Raw genomic sequence first — 18,652 nt, 5'->3', positions numbered from 1 at the left:
GAATCTCTGCAACTGGGTGAGCTCCCGTTGCTTGGTCCCTGCTCCTGCCAACCTAGCAGTTCGAAAGCACATCAAAGTGCAAGTAGATAAATAGGAACCGCTCTGGCAGGAAGGTAAACGGTGTTTCCGTGCGCTGTTCTGGTTCGCCAGAAGCGGCTCAGTCATGCTGGCCACATGACCCGGAAGCTGTACGCCGGCTCCCTCGGCCAATAAAGCAAGATGAGCGCCGCAATCCCAGAGTCAGCCACGACTGGACCTAATGGTCAGGGATTCCTTTACCTTTACCTTTACCTGCTAGAATCATGGAACTGTAGAACTGAATGGGACCCCCAAGGATTATCTCGTCCAACCCTCTGCAATGCAGGAATCTCAGCTAAAGCATCCATGACAGAAGACCATCCAACCTCTGCTTGACAACCTGCAGGCAGAGGGCCTTCTCGGTGGTGGCGCCCGCCCTGTGGAACACCCTCCCAGCAGATATCAGGGAGATAAACAACTACCTGGCTTTTAGAAGACATCTGAAGACAGCCCTGTTTAGGGAAGCTTTTAATGTATAATAGCTTATTGTATTTTAGTGTTCTGTTGGAAGCCGCCCAGAGTGGCTGGGGAAGCCAGATGGGCAGGGTATCAATAATAAATTATTATTATTATTATTATCTTTCCACGCCAAACAAACACGCCACGCACCGAAAGCACATTTTCTCCCGCAAAGAATCCTGGGAAGTCTAGTTTTTAGGGTGCCGTGAAACGTAGTTCTGAGTCGGGGATCCGCAACTACAGGTCCCATGATTCTTTGCAGTTGTTGGGGGGGGGAGAAGGGAGCCACACCGTTCAAATGAGAGCTACTCCCAGAAATAGCTGCAGGCCACGCCCTCCAACAGCATGCTAGCGGCCCATTGGCCGGCCAGAAGGACATGGCCGCGCTTGGGGGGCCCTGATTGGCTGGCTGCTTGGTATAAGAACCCAGGGGACAGGCTGGGCTGGGCCCATTTTGGCTCCGACCTCCGAGGGCTCAGCTTCTACCTTGTTGGGGTTTCTGCATGTGGGGACTGGGCCAGGAAGAACTGGGGGGCACCTGCTCAGCTCGACACAAGGGGAAGGGACCCCCCAGTGGGGCAGGCAGCCCCCAAGCATCTCCTTGGGGTGGTGGTACGTAAAATGGGGCAGGCGGAGGGCTGGCTGGAACTCTTTTGCTTGGTCCTGGGTTCAAATGGCGCACCCTGCTCAGTTCATCTCTATTCCTTAGCAAGAACTTTTTAAAAGCTTGGTGTGTTTTTTGTTCCCCCATGCCCAAAAGAAATACAGTTAGGAAAAATGTTTGTCTGTTAGTTTCTATCTATATCTATATCTATATATATAGTAATGTTTTTCTTTTATGTTTGCTAAAATTGGGGGGGGGGGGATTTGGAAAAAATAATACGAGAGGTCTTCCCATTTGCTACATTTAACCGTCTGCCCGCTTTTATTGCATTTGAATCCCGCCAGCTAGCCCTGGGGATTACTGTATTTTTTGCTCTATAAGACTCACTTTTTCCCTCCTAAAAAGTAAGGGGAAATGTGTGTGCGTCTTATGGAGCGAATGCAGGCTGCGCAGCTATCCCAGAAGCCAGAACAGCAAGAGGGATTGCTGCTTTCACTGCGCAGTGATCCCTCTTGCTGTTCTGGCTTCTGGGATTCCGAATATTTTTTTCTTGTTTTCCTCCTCCAAAAACTAGGTGCGTCTTATGGTCTGATGCGTCTTATAGAGCGAAAAATACGGTATCTAATTGATTTTTGAATTTATTCTTATTCATGTTTTTATACTGTCTTTTATGCTGCTTTTATAATTAAGTGTTTTAAAGTGTTTTAGATTTGTTGTTAGTGCCCTGAGCCCTGTTTTTGAACCGGGAAGGGCGGGATATAAATAAAAAATATTTATTATATTATTATTATTATTACTATTACTATTATTATTACTATTATTACTATTATTATTATTGCGTCCCTTATCTCCCTCCCAATCACTTGCCAATCAGCTGCTTCCTTTCAACGCCCCCTTCCCTCTTGTTCGCCTTAGTGTCTTTCCCTTAGCTGGAGCAGTTTTTTGCTCCTCCTTTTCTTCTAATTTCTCTCCTCATTGCTTTAGTCTTCCTGTCTCCTCTGCTTGTCTTTACCTCCCCCCTCCCAGGCAGCCTCCTTTATCGCTAGCGTCCCTTATCTCTCTCCCCGATTGGCAAACGATCAGCGGATTTGTTTCAACACCCCCTTCCCTCTTTCTAAAAAAAAAAGCATGATCTGCTTTTCTCCCCTGGGAAATTCAGCTCCAGGGACCACACATTTGCTCCATAAGACGCACAGACATTTCCCCTTACTTTTTAGGAAGAAAAAAGTGTGTCTTATAGAGCGAAAAATACGGTACAATCGGAGCAGACAGCAGCAATAGATCATGAGTTAAAATTGAGATATATACATACACAAGGTGGCCTAGGCAGTTCTCCCTCTCTCCATGTTACACCTACGACGACCCTGCGAGTTGGGTTAGGCAGAGAGATGGGTGACCCTCTGCGCACCCGTAACCATTGCAGCGCGGCAGGAGGGTGCGGGGTTGCAAAGGGAGGCTTCATTCATCAAAGGTCGTTAAATCGATTCGGATGAATTTATCGTTGTTATTGAACCAGATTTGCACGCCTCAGAGCGGTTTACGAAAAACACACCCTGCTTTCCTTTGCTCCCATTTTGCTTCACCAGATTAGCCTTACAAAACGGATAATAATACTGTAATGGGTTCGAGTCTTAGCCTCCGGGGCAGGAGAAAACAAGCTTTTTTCACGTGAAAGCCCTTAAGATATGGGAAGATGGCTCTCATATCTCATCTCAGTCTCTTCTTCTCCAGGCTAAACACCCCCGACTCCTTCAACCGTTCCTCATCAGGCTTGGTTTCCAGATCCTTGACCATCTTGGCCTCACAGTAGTGAGGAATGCCAGTTCCCCCAAAATGTCTGCTTTATATACATTATTTTCACAATGGGCCCCACGTGATTGGCTAATTCTGGGATTCTCCTGTCGGCCAATCAGGTTGTGGATTCACTTCCCCCTGGAGCTGGATTGGGTGGCTCCTGCGGACCAATCAGACTGCTGCATTTTGAATCCTATTGTTCTAGGACCAATCAGACTGCTGCATTTTGAATCCTATTGTTCTAGGACCAATCAGACTGCTGCATTCTGGATCCTGTTGTTCTAGGACCAATCAGACTGCTGCATTCTGGATCCTGTTGTTCTAGGACCAATCAGACTGCTGCATTCTGGATCCTATTGTTCTAGGACCAATCAGACTGCTGCATTCTGGATCCTGTTGTTCTAGGACCAATCAGACTGCTGCATTCTGAATCCTATTGTTCTAGGACCAATCAGACTGCTGCATTCTGGACTCTATTGTTCTAGGACCAATCAGACTGCTGCATTCTGAATCCTATTGTTCTAGGACCAATAAGACTGCTGCATTCTGGATCCTATTGTTCTAGGACCAATCAGACTGCTGCATTCTGGATCCTGTTGTTCTAGGACCAATCAGACTGCTGCATTCTGGATCCTATTGTTCTAGGACCAATCAGGCTGCTGCATTTTGGATCCTATTCAACTCAGTACATAACAAGTAGGCAACCTGGGGCCGGATCCGGCCCAATCGCCTTCTCAATCCAGCCCCTCGACAGTCTAGGAATCAGCGTGTTTTTACATGAGTAGAATGTGTCCTTTTATTTAAAATGCATCTCTGAGTTATTTGCGGGGCATAGGAATCCGTTCATTATTATTTTTTTCCAAAATATCGTGCGGCCCCCCACAAGGTCTCAGGGATGGCGGACCAGCCCCCTGCTGAAAAAGTTTGCTGATCTTGGCCTTGCACAACTTCCAGCTTATGTATATCCTTCTAAAATTGTGGTGCTCAGAAGTGAACGAAGGACTCCCCGCCCCGGCCCAGTATAGTGATTTTACATTGCGCAGGCCATTAATAGTTTTATAATTTAAATTACATACCGGCTGATATTATCTCCTTACATTTGCTGGCCATTTTTATTCAGCCAGGCAATTGCCCATCCTGTCAACATCGGTCCTCAGGCGATGGTACAAGGAGCAGGACCCGTTCTCCGCCAACTCCCCTTTTAAATTTTTATTTGCAATTAAACGAGGCATGCGGCGGAATGTAATATTTCCTCTGCAGCTTTCAAAATTGTAGACATTTGAAAACGTTTCTAGGTTTGCGCTGAAATGTTTTGCGATGTTAAAACAAGGAGCTATTTTACATATAATGAGGTGAAATGTTAAAAGAAGGGAAAAAGTGGTTATAGAAATGCTAAGAATTTATTAAAAGATGTTTGGAAGTCAAAAAGAGGGAGGGAGGGAAGTCGATGCTGTTTGAGCAATGCTTAAGGTGATAGATTTATGTAATAAAATGTGATTAAATATGGAAAACTCAATTTAAAAAATTATCTGAAAATAATAATAATAATAATAATAATAATAATAATAATATTTTCTCTGCAGTTTTCTTGCTCTACTGTGCCCCTGTTCCATCCTCTGTTCCTCAAACTAAACAGGCTTGTTTCTATTGTATTTTAATATGTTGGAAGCCGCCCAGAGTGGCTGGGGAAACCCAGCCAGATGTGAGGAGTTTAAATAATAAATTATTGTTATCACTATTATTTCTCTTGGTGCCAGCGGTTCGTGCCATCATGTCCTTGAACTGTCTGCCCCGGAAATGGTCCCTGGCGCTGGGACCAGTCTGCTTGTTGCTTTTCCTGGGGGTGGCGCTCTTGCTGCTGCATAGGGCAAGGTAAGTTTCCGAGGGTTAAAGGCAAGGGGTTTGATAATTTATTACGGCCAAAGACCAGCTCACATAACATAACACCATAAAAACAGCGTTCATAAAGGTAAAATATACAATCGGAGTAGATTGCAGCAATAGCTCATGAGTTAAAATTGAGTGCGCAGCTTGGGAGTCATTTTGGACCCACAGCTGTCCATGGAGGCGCAGGTCAGTTCTGTGCCCAGGGCGGCTGTCTGCCAGCTCCATCTGGTGCACAGGATGAGAGCCTCCCTGCCTGCGGACTGTCTCGCCAGAGTGGTGCACGCTCTGGTTATCTTCCGCTTGGACTACTGCCATGCGCTCTACATGGGGCTACCTTTGAAGGTGACCCGGAAACTACAATTAATCCAGAATGCGGCAGCTAGACTGGGGACTGGGAGCGGCCGCCGAGACCATATAACACCTACATTGGCTCCCATTCCGTTTCCGAGCACAATTCAAAGTGTTGGTGCTGACCTTTAAAGCCCTAAACGGTCTCAGCCCAGGAAACCTGAAGGAGCGTCTCCACCTCCATCGTTCAGCCTGGACACTCAGGTCCAGCGTTGAGGGCCTTCTGGCGGTTCCCTCACTGCGAGAGGCCAAGTTACAGGGAACCAGGCAGAGGGCCTTCTCAGTGGTGGCACCTGCCCTGTGGAACGCCCTCCCACCAGATGCCAAAGAGATAAACTACCACCTGACATTCAGAAGGCGTCTGAAGGCAGCCCTGTTCAGAGAAGTTTTTAATGTGTGACATTTTAGTGTATTTTTGGTCTTTGTTGGAAGCCACCCTGAGTGGCTGGGGAAACCCAGCCAAATGGGCGGGGTACAAATTATTATTATTTCTGCCTTCGGCTTACTTTTCCAGAGAATGGGCTCAAATACAAGAGCAGAAGGAATGCCAGGAACTGATTTGGCTGCTGGAATCTAAGAACCTCTTCTTCGGAAAGTGAGTATTGACACAGGTCTGTGGCCAGCGACTCGCGGGCTTGTTCCGGCTTGCGACCCGAAATCCACCTCCGCTACCATCACTTTTCTGGTCCCATCTCAAATTCCTGCCCGCAGCTTCCAAAACTTCACCTCCTCTCTACCTTCTCTCCATCTAAGCACTGCAAGCGAGCCTTCGCCAAGCCGGTGCCACCCATACTACAATTCCCAACATTACATATCTTTAGGGGCCAGGTGAAAATGTTCATTTTCAACCAGGCCATGGGCTGATTAACATCTTATTCTCCTTTTAATGTGTTTGGGGGAGGGGCTTATTGGTTTGTTTTTGTTTTTATCATGTAATATCCATAGAGAGATGATAGATTAGGTAGATAGATGATATAGATAGATAGATAGATAGATAGATAGATAGATAGATAGATGATATAGATGATAGATAGATAGATGATAGATGATAGATAGATAGATGATAGATTAGATAGATAGATAGATAGATAGATAGATAGATAGATAGATGATAGATAGATGATAGATAGATAGATAGATAGATAGATGATAGATAGATAGATAGATAGATAGATAGATAGATAGATAGATAGATAGATATAGATAGATATAGACAAATAGATTTAGATGATAGATGATAGATAGATGATAGATAAATGATAGATAGATAGGTGATAGAATTCTGTAAACTGCCCCAAGGTCTACAGATAAAGGGTAACATGCAAATTTAATAAATAAATGAACAACAAAACAAAACAAAATGCAAGTTCCAGTCTCCACCCTCCACACATTCGCCTACCTGCTGTTTATTTACCCTGGTTTCATTTCATGTCTGTTTGCGTTTGGCGATGGTGTGCAATTGTACATTGTCTGTGCATATTGCCATCAGATCCTGTCTGGTAGCACTGTATTTTGCAGTGATCTTGCATAACCTTTTCAAAAAATATTAGTAGTAGTAGTAGTAGTATTAATTTTATTAAACAAGCACACCCACCAGGTACCAGGTACAATTCCACCCAGCCCTGACCAGAAAGCGAAGTCCTGCTGCGTGAGAGCCTTTGATCTTCTTCTCTCTCTCTTTCTCTCTCTCTGTGGCAGCTTCCAGTACCGCAAGACGTCCAGGAATCAGAAAAGGATCCGTGCCGTCAAGAAGTGGGATATCTGGACTGAGGACAAAAATATCTTGGAGCACGTGTTGCTCACGGAGGAATGCCAGTGGGACCCGGATGCGGCAGTTGTGGCCCAGTACAGGTAAAAATACCCTTCCTACTCACCTGATCAGCGAGATGCCCTTGGAGGCGACAGGTGAGGGTGGGGTCAGGTGGGATTGCAATGAGGAATTATTAAAATATGGAGCAAGCCCTTGTGTCCGCGATGAGAACCTTGCGTTGACTGGGTTTGATTCATTGACGATAATTTCTAATCAAATCCCACAAGCCTCTTGTTATGTACTGAGTTGAATAGGATCCAAACTGCAGCAGTCTGATTGGTCCTAGAACAATAGGATCCAAAAGGCAGCAGTCTGATTGGTCCTAGAACAATAGGATTCAGAATGCAGCAGTCTGATTGGTCCTAGAACAATGCAGCAGTATGATTGGTTGGCAGGAACTACCCAATCATGCTCCAGATAGAAGTGAATCCACAACCTGATTGGCTTACAGTAGAATTCCGGAATTAGCCAATCATGTGCAGCCCATTGTGTAAATAATGTATATAAAGCAGATACTTTGAGGGGACATTCATTCCTCCTCACCACTATGAGCTGAATAAAGAGCATGAAATCACTTTGCGACTCTGAGTATATTTCACCTCTGCATCCCTGTCCCATTTTCTCTACTGCCCATTTTCTACGCCTGACAGGCACGTATAAGCACTCTGAAACACAGACTGGTTGCTTCACCAGGCATCCTGAGCCATAAAGATAGGAGGAAGCTTTGATGTAGCTTTTGTTAATCTTTAGATAGATCTTAAGGGCCAGGAACAGAGTTTACACAGAGATGGTAAATGTGTCTTTCTTTCCTATGGGTTTATGACCTCCAGGGTTTTGCTGAATGCATTCCTCCTTTTTTCCCTATTTTATTTACTCTGAACTACAGTGGTGCCTCGCAAGACGAAATTAATTTGTTCCGCAAGTTTTTTCTTCTTGCGAGTTTTTCGTCTTGCGAAGCACGGTTTCCCATAGGAATGCATTGAAAATCAATTAATGCGTTCCTATGGAGACCGCTTGCCAGGCTGGCGGTGCGGAGAAGGGCTTTTCTCCCCACCGCAAGCCTTCAGGACAGGTACGGGAACAGAGGGGAAGGCGTGCAGCGCTTCTCCTCTGTTCCCGGGGCTTGCGGTGGGAGGAGGGTTTTTCCTCCCCACCGCCAACATTCAGAACAGCATTCTGAATGTTGGCGGTGGGAAGGAAAACCCTCCTCCCACCGCAAGTCTTCAGGACAGCCATCCAAAGGCTGGCACGGGGAGAAGGTCTCTCCGCCCCACCGCCAGCCTTCGGAGCAGCCTTCCGAAGCCTGGCGGCGAGAGGAGGTCTCTCCGCCCCACCGCCAGCCTTCGGAGGAGCCTTCCGAAGCCTGGCGGCGGGAGGAGGTCTCTCCGCCCCACCGCCAGCCTTCAGAGCAGCCTTCCGAAGCCTAGCGGTGGGGCGGAGAGACCTCCTCGCGCCGCCAGCCTTCGGAGCAGCCTTCCGAAGCCTGGCAGCGGGAGGAGGTCTCTCCGCCACACCGCCAGCCTTCGGAGCAGCCTTCCGAAGCCTGGCAGCGGGAGGAGGTCTCTCCGCCACACCGCCAGCCTTCGGAGCAGCCTTCCGAAGCCTGGCGGCGGGAGGAGGTCTCTCTGCCCCACTGCCAGCCTTCGGAGCAGCCTTCCGAAGGCTGGCGGCGGGAGGAGGTCTCTCCGCCCCACCGCCAGCCTTCGGAGGAGGTCCGAGGACAGTGGGGAAGACGCGCTGCGCTTCCCCGCTGTCCTGGAGATTTCCCTATGGGCTTTCGTCTTGCGAAGGAAGCCCATAGGGAAATTCGTTTTGCGAAGCGCCTCCAAAACGGAAAACCCTTTCGTCTAGCGGGTTTTCCGTCTTGCGAGGCGTTCGTCTTGCGGGGCACCACTGTACATATGCATGCTCAAGTAGGAAATAGTTTCTTTGTACAGTGGTACCTTAGGTTAAGTACTTAATTCATTCCGGAGGTCCGTTCTTAACCTGAACATGTTCTTAACCTGAAGCAACACTTCAGCTAATGGAGCCTCCTGCTGCTGCCGTGCCCCAGAGAACGATTTCTGTTCTCATCCTGAAGCAAAGTTCTTAACCCGAGGTACTATTTCTGGGTTAGCGGAGTCTGTAACCTGAAACGTATGTAACCCGAGGTACCACTGTAGTTAAAAGGATTTCTTCTGATCTGACTTTGTCCCACGTGGGGTTTTTGAATTGCTCAGAGGAAATCTGATTGGTTCTTACGAACACTGTGTAAAAAGTTCTTTTGTGAATAAAACGACCTGGGCCGAGGGGTGGAGAGGATTATTATTGGCACCTCCTCCCAGAGTCCTCCTGGTCAAGCCTCGTGTGTATTCTATTAATCAGAATCCAATCCTCCCTTGCTTTTGGAACGCAACAGGTGTGTCGACCTTTCCTGGTGCATCCCTAACCTGCCTTCCCTTCCCTTTGCAGGGCAGAACTGGGGCAATGTTGCAACGCTTCCTCCTTGCTCATCCTGACCAAGGAAAACACCCCTCTGGGGTCAAACATCGTCTTTGGGAAGGACGGACGAAAAGTACCCGTGAGACCTGAGCTGGTGGACCTGCTCCCTGAGGTGCTGGGAAGACTGTTGTTGTTGATGTTGTTATTGTTTTTGTTGTATATCTGAAGGAGCATCTCCACCCCCACCGTTCTACCCAGACACCGACGTCCGCCTCCGATGGCCTTCTGGCGGTTCCAAGCCTGCGAGAAGCCAAGTTACAGGGAACCAGGCAGAGGGCCTTCTCGGTGGTGGCACCCGCCCTGTGGAACGCCCTCCCATCAGATGTCAAAGAGAACAACAACTACCAAACTTTTAGAAGTCATCTGAAGGCATCCCTGTTTAGGGAAGCTTTTAACGTTTGATGCATTACTGTATTTTAATATTTTGTTGAAAGCTGCCCAGAGTGGCTGGGGAAACCCAGGCAGATGGGCGGGGTATAAATAATAAATTATTATTATTACTACTACAGTGGTACCTTGGTTCTCAAATGCCTTGGTACTCAAACAACTTGGAACACAAACACTGCAAACCTGGAAGTAAGTGTTCTTGTTTCTGAACTGTTTTCGGAAGTTGGACGTTCTCCGTTTTGAGTGCCACACTTCTGTTTTGAGTGTTACGCCGAGGTTTTTGCTATTTATTTTGCGTTTTTGCTGCTCTTTGTGTGTGTGTGACTGTGTGGAACCCAGTTCTGCAACTGATGAATCGATTATGTGACTGCAGTACTTTGTTTATTGCTTTCATTTTATGGATCAATGGTCTCGTTAGATCATAAAATCTATGTTAAATGGCTGTTTTAGGGGTTGCTTTTAAAAGTCTGGAATGGATTATTCCGTTTTGCATGACTTTCTATGGGAAAGTGTGCCTTGGTTTTGGAACACTTTGGTTTTGGAATGGACTTCCGGAACGGGTTTAGTTTGAGAACCAAGGTACCACTGTATTATTATAATTTCCTTCCCTTCCTTGGCAAGGAGCCCAAAATGGCTTCAGAATTGCTCTCCCGTACTATTTCAGACCCATGGTTCTTATATTTAGATGTGTGTGCATTTATGAATATTTATTCCATATTTGAGACCTTAGAATTCTTATAACATATCCTTGGGGTCTCCCAGGGTGGAATCAGCCTTTGGCCAAACTGGCATCCACCAGCGGGCACAGGGATACCCAGGGCCGCACTCCTGCGTACAGAAGCCGGCATTTCTTTCGCACATCGATTCTGAATGCGTTTTAAGACACAGATGTTTCAAAATCTCTCCCTTTCCCCTCGAAACCTCCAGAGATCCACTTTCTCAGAAGTTCAGTACGAGCATTGTGCTGTGGTGGGCAATGGCGGGATCCTGCAGAGAAGCCGTTGCGGGAAAGAGATTGACCAGGCAGACTTCGTAATCAGGTAACTCTTTTTTGAGAGTGATTCAGAGCCCTTCAAGTAGGGAGAACGTTCCTTACTACACTTGGGAACACCCTGCCAATTGAGATCAGGCAAGCACCTTTGCTGTAGTACCCTTCTGGCCAAAATATTGTTTAGGCCAGCCTACCGGGGTGTTTTGGGACGCGGCTGGCGCTGTGGATTAAACCACTGAGCCTAGGACTTGCAAATCAGAAGGTCGGCGGTTCGAATCGCCGCGATGGGGTGAGCTCCCGTTGCTCGGTCCCAGTTCCTGCCAACCTAGCAGTTCGAAAGCACTTCAAAAGTGCAAGTAGATAAATAGGTTTATCCGCTCTGGCGGGAAGGTAAACGGTGTTTCCATGCGCTGCTCTGGTTCACCAGAAGTGGCTTAGTCATGCTGGCCAAATGACCCGGAAGTTGTACTCTGGCTCCCTCGGCCAATAAAGCGAGATGAGCGCCGCAACCCCAGAGTTGGCCATGACTGGACCTAATGGTCAGGGGTCCCTTTACCTTTATCAGGGTGTTTTGAAAAGTGAGGCGAGCTTTAATCTGTTTTCAACCTGTTGTTATTTTAACTTTTCGAAAGTCTTCGGTTATTGTTAAAAAAAATATGCAAATAAATATTGTTGGTGGACATACGGATTGATTTTTTGTTTTTGAGGGTTTATTTTTTTAATCCAGCGGTGTATAGATTTTATGAACCAGATATGTGGATGAATCACAAAACCATGGTTCACTCAGCTAATGCACGCTGCTAAAATTGCTCAACTCAAGTTCAGCAGATCTGGGAGGGAGGGAGGGAAGGAAGGAAGGAAGGAAGGAAGGAAGGAAGGAAGGAAGGAAGGAAGGAAGGAAAAAAGAAAGCAGGAAAGCAAGAAAGCAAGCAAGCAAGAAAGAAAGAAAGAAAGAAAGAAAGAGGGGCAGGTTTCTGAAATTGTTCTCAAATAGAAATTAAATCTGATCAGGCCCAGATCTCTTGATATATTAAAGGTAAAGGGACCCCTGACCATTAGGTCCAGTCGCGGACGACTCTGGGGTCGCAGCGCTCATCTCGCTTTATTGACCAAGGGAGCCAGCGTACAGCTTCCGGGTCGTGTGGCCAACATGCCTGAGCCGCTTCTGGCGAACCAGAGCTGCACACGGAAACGCTGTTTACCTTCCCGCTGCAGTGGTACCTATTTATCTACTTGCACTTTTGGGTGTGCTTTCGAACTGCTAGTTTGGCAGGAGCAGGGACCGAGCAATGGGAGCTCACCCCGTCGCGGGGATTCGAACCGCCGACCTTCTGATCGGCAAGCCCAAGGCTCAATGGTTTAACCCACAGCGCCACCCGCGTCCCTCCTTGATACGTTAGGATGCCATCAATACCACTGGAACCTAAAACACTTCTGCTTGGTTATCTAAAAGGCACTAGTCTGGAAAATGATGCAAAAATAACGTTAAACCTGCTACTAAGATAAGGGTACCAGATTTTTTTCAATGAATCCGGGGGGCGTTTTTCAACTTCAGTAGAAATGATAGGATTTTGTCAAGGGGACTGATTTGTAAATCCAGGGACTGCCCCCTTGAAACGGGGACGTCTGGTAACCTTAGACTAAGATTATAACACCTAAATATCGGGAAGGTGGAACAGCGTATCTCCTACATTTTATGAAATAAATAAATACTAGAGTGTTTATCTGAGAGCTAACACAGACTTTGATTTCCTCTTCCATCTTACCCTCTCCCCTTGCAATCCAGGTTCAGTTTGCCTCCTGCCAGGAATTCCTCGGAAGATGTGGGGTCCAAGACGAGTCTGGTGGCCTTGAACCTCAGCAGCCTGGACTCTAAGTAAGAGGAGTGGGGGGCCGGAGGGGGGGTGGCACGCCGAGATGTCTTGTCCATTTGGGGAGCAGGTGTAATTGTGACACTGAGCAGCTGCCTCACCCCAAATGAGGTCCGAACTAATACTGGCCTGCTCTCCCAAGAGCGACACTGAGCTCAGTGTAGCTCGCCAGAAAAGAAAAGCATTTAAAAATCAGCAAAATGTTAAAAAACAACAACCAACACACAACAGCACATGAATAGCGCAAAACCAAGCAGCTCAAGAAACAGCTAATGCTGTTCGATACAAGCTCATGATTTAGTTGTTTAAAAAGGGCCTTGTGCATAAATGATGGCCGAAAAAGGGCTTCTGTACACCAGCGAAAGGGGTCTCAGCACATCAGAAGAGCCATTGGATTTATCAGGGCCATGTTGGACTCAGTGGCATAGCAAGGTCAGGTGGTACCCGGTGTGGAAACGGCCTCGGTCCAGTATACCTGAAGGAGCATCTCCACCCCCATCATTCTGCCCGGACGCTGAGATCCAGCACCGAGGGCCTTCTGGCGGTTCCCTCCCTGTGAGAAGTGAGGTTACAGGGAACCAGACAGAGGGCCTTCTCGGTGGTGGCGCCCGCCCTGTGGAACGCCCTCCCACCAGATGTCAAAGAGAAAAACAACTACCAGACTTTTAGAAAACATCTGAAGGCAGCCCTAGTTAGGGAAGCTTTTAATGTTTGATGTATTACAGTATTTTAATATTTGGTTGGAAGCCGCCCAGAGTGGCTGGGAAGCCCAGCCAGATGGGCGGGGTATAAATAATAAATAATAAATTATAATAAATTAGTAAACAAATATCTTGACTTTTTGAAGACATCTGAAGGCAGCCCTGTTTAGGGAAGTTTTTAACGTTTGATGTATTTATCATGTTTTTAATATTCTGTTGGGAGCCAGCCAGAGTGGCTGGGGAAATCCAGCCAGATGGGTGAGGTATAAATAAATTATTATTATTATTATTATTATTATTATTATTATTATTATTATTATTATTACTATTACAGTGGTACCTCGGGTTAAGAACTTAATTCGTTCTGGAGGTCCGTTCTTAACCTGAAACTGTTCTTAACCTGAGGTACCACTTTAGCTAATGGGGCCTCCCACTGCTGGCGTGCGATTTCTGTTCTTAAAGCAAAGTTCTTAACACGAGGTAATATTTCTGGGTTAGCGGAGTCTGTAATGTGAAGCGTCTATCACCTGAATGGTCTGTAACCCAAGGTAAAGGTAAAGGGACCCCTGACCATTAGGTCCAGTCGTGGCCGACTCTGGGGTTGCAGCGCTCATCTCGCTTTATTGGCCGAGGGAGCCGGCGTACAGCTTCCGGGTCATGTGGCCAGCATGACTAAGCCGCTTCTGGAGAACCAGAGCAGCGCACGGAAACGCTGTTTACCTTCTGGCCGGAACAGTACCTGTTTATCTACTTGCACTTTTGAAGTGCTTTCGAACTGCTAGATTGGCAGGAGCTAAGACCGAGCAACGGGAGCTCACCCCGTCACGGGGATTCAAACCGCCGACCTTCCTATTGGCAAGTCCTAGGCTCTGTGGTTTAACCCACAGTGCCAACCGCATCCCTCCGCAACCCGAGGTACCACTGTATTATTATTATGTATCCCCACGCATGTGTTACTTGTTTCCTGAAGGCAGCTTCCTTCTCCTTTCCTCCTCCCAGTATGGTGTAGTGGTTAAGAGCGGTAGTCTAGTAATCTGGGGAACCGGGTTCGTGTCTCCGCTCCTCCACATGCAGCTGCTGGGTGACCTTGGGCCAGTCACACTTCTCTCAGCCCCACTCACCTCACAGAGTGTTTGTTGTGGGGGAGGAAGGGAAAGGAGAATGTTAGCCGCTTTGAGACTCCTTAAAGGGAGTGAAAGGCGGGATATCAAATCCAAACTCTTCTTCTTCTTCTTCTTCTCCCACAGGTACCAGGGCTCCCAGCGGAAGCGTCTTGCGGATGCCCTGCACCCCTACCGGGACACCCTCCTCCTCCTCCTCCCCACCCTCCAAAGCCGCGCCAGGAAGCCCCCTCTGCACCCGCTGGAGGACTCGGACGTGCTGCAGGGGGCCTCCTTCTTGAACCCCCAGTACTTGGATGCCCTGGGGAGCTACTGGACCCGCGAGGGCTTCCAGCCCGAGTGCCTCTCGCCCAACTTTGCCTTCGTCAGCCTGGCTCTGCAACTCTGCCAGCGCATCACTCTCTACGGGTTCTGGCCCTTCGCACACAGCCTGAGCGGCCAGCCCTTCCCACGCCACTCCCAGGTGCGCGTCAGGCCCAGCGAGTTCTCCTGCTACCTGAAGATGTACCTGCAGGGCATCCTGAGATTGCGGCTGGGCAAGTGTCAGTGAGGAACAGGGAAATATATCTCTCTCTGGGGTAAGGAGGAGGTTGCGTTTCCACGCAGACTTCAGTTCCGGCGTGGGCAAGCCATTTTGGAGAAGCTTTCGGTGTTGCTGGACTCCATCTCCCATCTTCCACCAGGAGCGCAGAGGGATGATGGGAGCTGGAGTCCGGTGATACCGCTTGGGGGGACCCCACGGGCTTCTGGAGGTGGAACAGGGTTGTTTCGTACTACTGGAGTCTCCCAAAATGGGGGAAAGGGGTCCTTTCAGAAGGTTAACGTTGTTCCCCTGCTCTTTTTCTGAGAGTAGAGTTCTGTGAACAGCCTGAACGAAGAACAGGAGGTGGACGTGTACCTCTGCACCCCAGAAATAAGCGTCAGCCAATGCTCTTTCATTGACCTCCAGGACCCAGCCCCATAACTAGCCCTTCAGTCCAGAGAACCAGCTGGTTGTCAGGGCTTGCAAAACCCCCTTTCGACGCAGCTGCGTCTTCTTTCCCTGTTCTTGGCCCTCTGCCTTTGCCACGAGTGGTCAAAATGGTCTCATGGGCCAAATGAGTAGGGTTGGCTGGCTGCGGGGCCACGCAAACAGAGGTTTCCCCATCCCCGGATAAGGGAGGTCGTTGGTGCATTCCTGGAGGGGACAGTCTCCAAGCCGCGCAAATGGAGGTACAAGGAACCCCCCAAATTTGTCTGCAGTGCAAGGGCGTTCAAACCCCATCCGCTTATTCCGGCTGCTCCTGAACAGTCGGGAGCCAGGGAGCAGCTTCAGCCACCGTCACCGGAAGTGAGGATTTCCCCCGGTAGAGTTTCTCGGTTTGTTGTGTTTGTGGGATGTCTGCGGTGGAGAGCAGGAACTGGCCGTCGTGCTGCCTTCTTAATCTCAGCTCTTTGGGAAACTACTCGGTCAGTTTTGGAGCACATCAAAGCGCATTGCTGGATGCCTGGGCAGAAAGTTGCCCTTGCCAGGGAAGCAGAAAGACTCTTCCCAGATTTATAGCGGAGCAATAGGCGGTCTGACCCCCAACCTGCTTTCCACGCCAATCCTACTTTTACTGTGTTGTTAGTTGTTGTTTTTACAGCTGAATGCTTTTTCATGTGTTCTGTTGAGGCCGCAGGGCCCAGGTTTAGATCTTCAGAAACAAGTGTAAAGAGAAATCAGAGAGGTTCTGAAATAAAACTTGATACAAGCGCAGCTCTACTTTCCCCAATAGCAACTCAGCTTGCATAGAACTTAAGTCTTCATTAAACTCCGAAGCCTCAGCTGGGGTCTACAAAGGTCTTTGTTCAGCTTCCCTACTTGAGTCAAGAGGGGGACTTCTAGAGGAAATGGCAGGTCAGTCATCTTAAGAAAAAGCACACCAAGAACTCAGGCCAATGTAAGTTTCGATAGTGGGAGTGGTCCCTACTCACAATTCAATAGTCAATAGAAACAAAAACTAACCCATTCAAAAGTATGTATTCCAATAAAGATTACAAACTCAAATAGAGATTACAAACTCTAACAGAGATTGCAGACTCAGAGAGATATGTATAAGACAATAATTCGTTACAAAGATTTTCTCCTTTTCACTCGACAATAATGTTGATCCTTATGATTTATCAGCTTGCAGATGGAGACTCAGTTTCAATCATTGAGCAGAAGTCAGTTATGGATTGGAAACCAGGAGAGGGCCCTGTTTCGATGTATTCACCTTCATCAGCTACTGTATTTTTCACTCTATAGGACGTACCTGACCATAGGACGCACCTTGTTTTTGAGGGGGAGAACAAGGGGAAAAAAATTCTCTCCCTCTCTGTGCAGCACCTCTCCAGCGAAGCAAAGCCAGGAGAGCGAGAGGGGTCTGTGAACACCAATCCCTCTTGCACTCCTGGCTTCAGGCGGCTATCCCCAAAGCCAGGAGAATCTTGCTCTCCTGGCTTCAGCGAAAGCAACGCGAAGCCTCCAGACTGCAGCGGGCACTCCCGCTGTGCTCCGGAGGCTTCAGGCGGCTATCCCTGAAGCCTAGAGAGCGAGAGAGATCTGTGCGCACTGACCCCTCTCGCTCTTCAGGCTTCAGCGAAAGCAAATCAAAGCCTCCGGAGCATGGGGAAAGCTCTCCCACTGCGCTTCGGAGGCTTCGCGTTGCTATCGCTGAAGCCATGGAGCCTGCATTCGCTCCATAAGACGCACACACACTTTTTGGAGGGGGAAAAGTGTGTCTTATAGAGCGATAAATACGGTAATTTTTAAGTTTGCCGTTCGTAAGTTTGAGGACTTTCGGATAAATATGTCCTGTTATTCTCTACCTTTCTCAAGGAAAACAACTATGTGTGGGTAGATAAACGTGCACACAGAAAAGCTCGTTTCTATCAACTATTGAATTGTGAGTAGGGACCACTCACACTATTGAAACTTACATTGGCCTGAGTTCTTGGTGTGCTTTTTTCTTGGTATATTTAATAACAAGAACTCCAACTTATTTAAGGTCAGTCATCTTAACACCTGTAAATTGTAAATGAAACTACCGAGCCTAGTGAAGGACAAGTCTTGCTGAAGGACTTTGCAGCATGGCTTCTGCAAAGGCAAGCACTGGGTCTTTCCGCACCAGATTTCCGCACATTTTAGCTGAGTTGCCGTGTTGTCATTCCATCAGGGTCATCCTTGCATTTTCTTAGGCTGCAGAAAATCCAATGGCTACCTGTTGGATGTCTTAGCAGGCATGGCCAAACTTGGCCCTTCAGCTGTTTTGGGACTACAATTCCCATCATGTCTGACCACTGGTCCTGTTAGCTAGGGATGATGGGAGTTGTGGTCCCAAAACAGCTGGAGGGTCGAGTTTGGCCATGCCTGCCTTAGAGGCTTAAGGGAAGGAGCATGAAGAGGGTGGGTGGCCCTATAGGAAAGGGGGGGTGAGGGGGGCAGATCTGGGTGACACAGGCCAAAGACAGTTGGAGGCAGCGATGCTTCTAAATAGCAGTTGCTCAAAACCATAGGAGGGGTAAAGGTAAAGGGGCCCCTGACCATTAGGTCCAGTCCTGGCCGACTCTGGGGTTGCAGTGCTCATCTCGCTTTATTGGCCGAGGGAGCCGGCGTACAGCTTCCGGGTCATGTGGCCAGCATGACTAAGCCACTTCTGGTGAACCAGAGCAGCGCACGGAAACGCCGTTTACCTTCCTGCCGGAGTGGTACCTATTTATCTACTTGCACTTTGATGTGCTTTCGAACTGGTAGGTTGGCAGGAGCAGGGACCGAGCAACGGGAGTTCACCCCGTCGTGGGGATTCGAACTGCTGACCTTCTGATCAGCAAGTCCTAGGCTCTGTGGTTTAACCCACAGCGCCTCCCGCAGAGTTGCTCAAATCCCATTAGGGCACCTGGTTGGCCACTGTGACAAGAGGAACACAGTGTGATGGCCTAGGACTCGGGCTCAGAACCGGAGGAGTCTCAGTCCGCACTGGATCCTGTGCCCCAGGCAGCATCTGAACCAAGTCTGGGGCCTGATTCTGAAGAGCCCCAGTCTGCACAGGTTCCCCTGCAGCAAACACCAGCTGGGCCAAGTCAGGGGCCTGAGCCTGCCCTGGCTCCAGATGCGGGG

The 18,652-nt window shown here is 48.3% G+C and overlaps 1 protein-coding gene across 2 annotated transcripts; it reads left to right on the top strand.

The window, feature by feature from the left end:
• The first annotated feature begins 1,001 nt into the window (after window positions 1-1,001).
• On the top strand, window positions 1,002-15,753 carry LOC128421653 (alpha-N-acetylneuraminide alpha-2,8-sialyltransferase-like). 2 transcript variants are annotated; one of them, XM_053404686.1, is made up of 8 exons: window positions 1,002-1,146; window positions 4,693-4,807; window positions 5,685-5,765; window positions 6,869-7,021; window positions 9,432-9,573; window positions 10,776-10,888; window positions 12,626-12,715; window positions 14,659-15,753. In XM_053404686.1, exons 1-8 carry the CDS (start codon window positions 1,041-1,043, stop codon window positions 15,080-15,082), a joined length of 1,224 nt encoding a protein of 407 aa, XP_053260661.1. In that variant the 5' UTR covers window positions 1,002-1,040; the 3' UTR covers window positions 15,083-15,753. The 2 variants fall into 2 exon arrangements, with proteins under 2 accessions (XP_053260661.1, XP_053260660.1); XM_053404685.1 differs by having other exon boundaries at window positions 1,002-1,149.
• The last annotated feature ends 2,899 nt before the right edge of the window (window positions 15,754-18,652 follow it).

This window comes from Podarcis raffonei, chromosome 10 (assembly GCF_027172205.1).
Source record: "Podarcis raffonei isolate rPodRaf1 chromosome 10, rPodRaf1.pri, whole genome shotgun sequence".
Lineage (NCBI taxonomy): Eukaryota > Metazoa > Chordata > Lepidosauria > Squamata > Lacertidae > Podarcis > Podarcis raffonei.
This window is presented reverse-complemented; position numbering and strand designations above follow the sequence as displayed.

Bases quoted from the DNA above. Each gene is read 5' to 3' on its own strand.
- LOC128421653 (XM_053404685.1), top strand. From the start codon at position 1,041: ATGTGGGGACTGGGCCAGGAAGAACTGGGGGGCACCTGCTCAGCTCGA. The intron at 1,150-4,692 runs GTACGTAAAATG...TCTTGGTGCCAG, and splicing joins AGCATCTCCTTGGGGTGGTG to CGGTTCGTGCCATCATGTCC. The intron at 7,022-9,431 runs GTAAAAATACCC...TTCCCTTTGCAG, and splicing joins GCAGTTGTGGCCCAGTACAG to GGCAGAACTGGGGCAATGTT.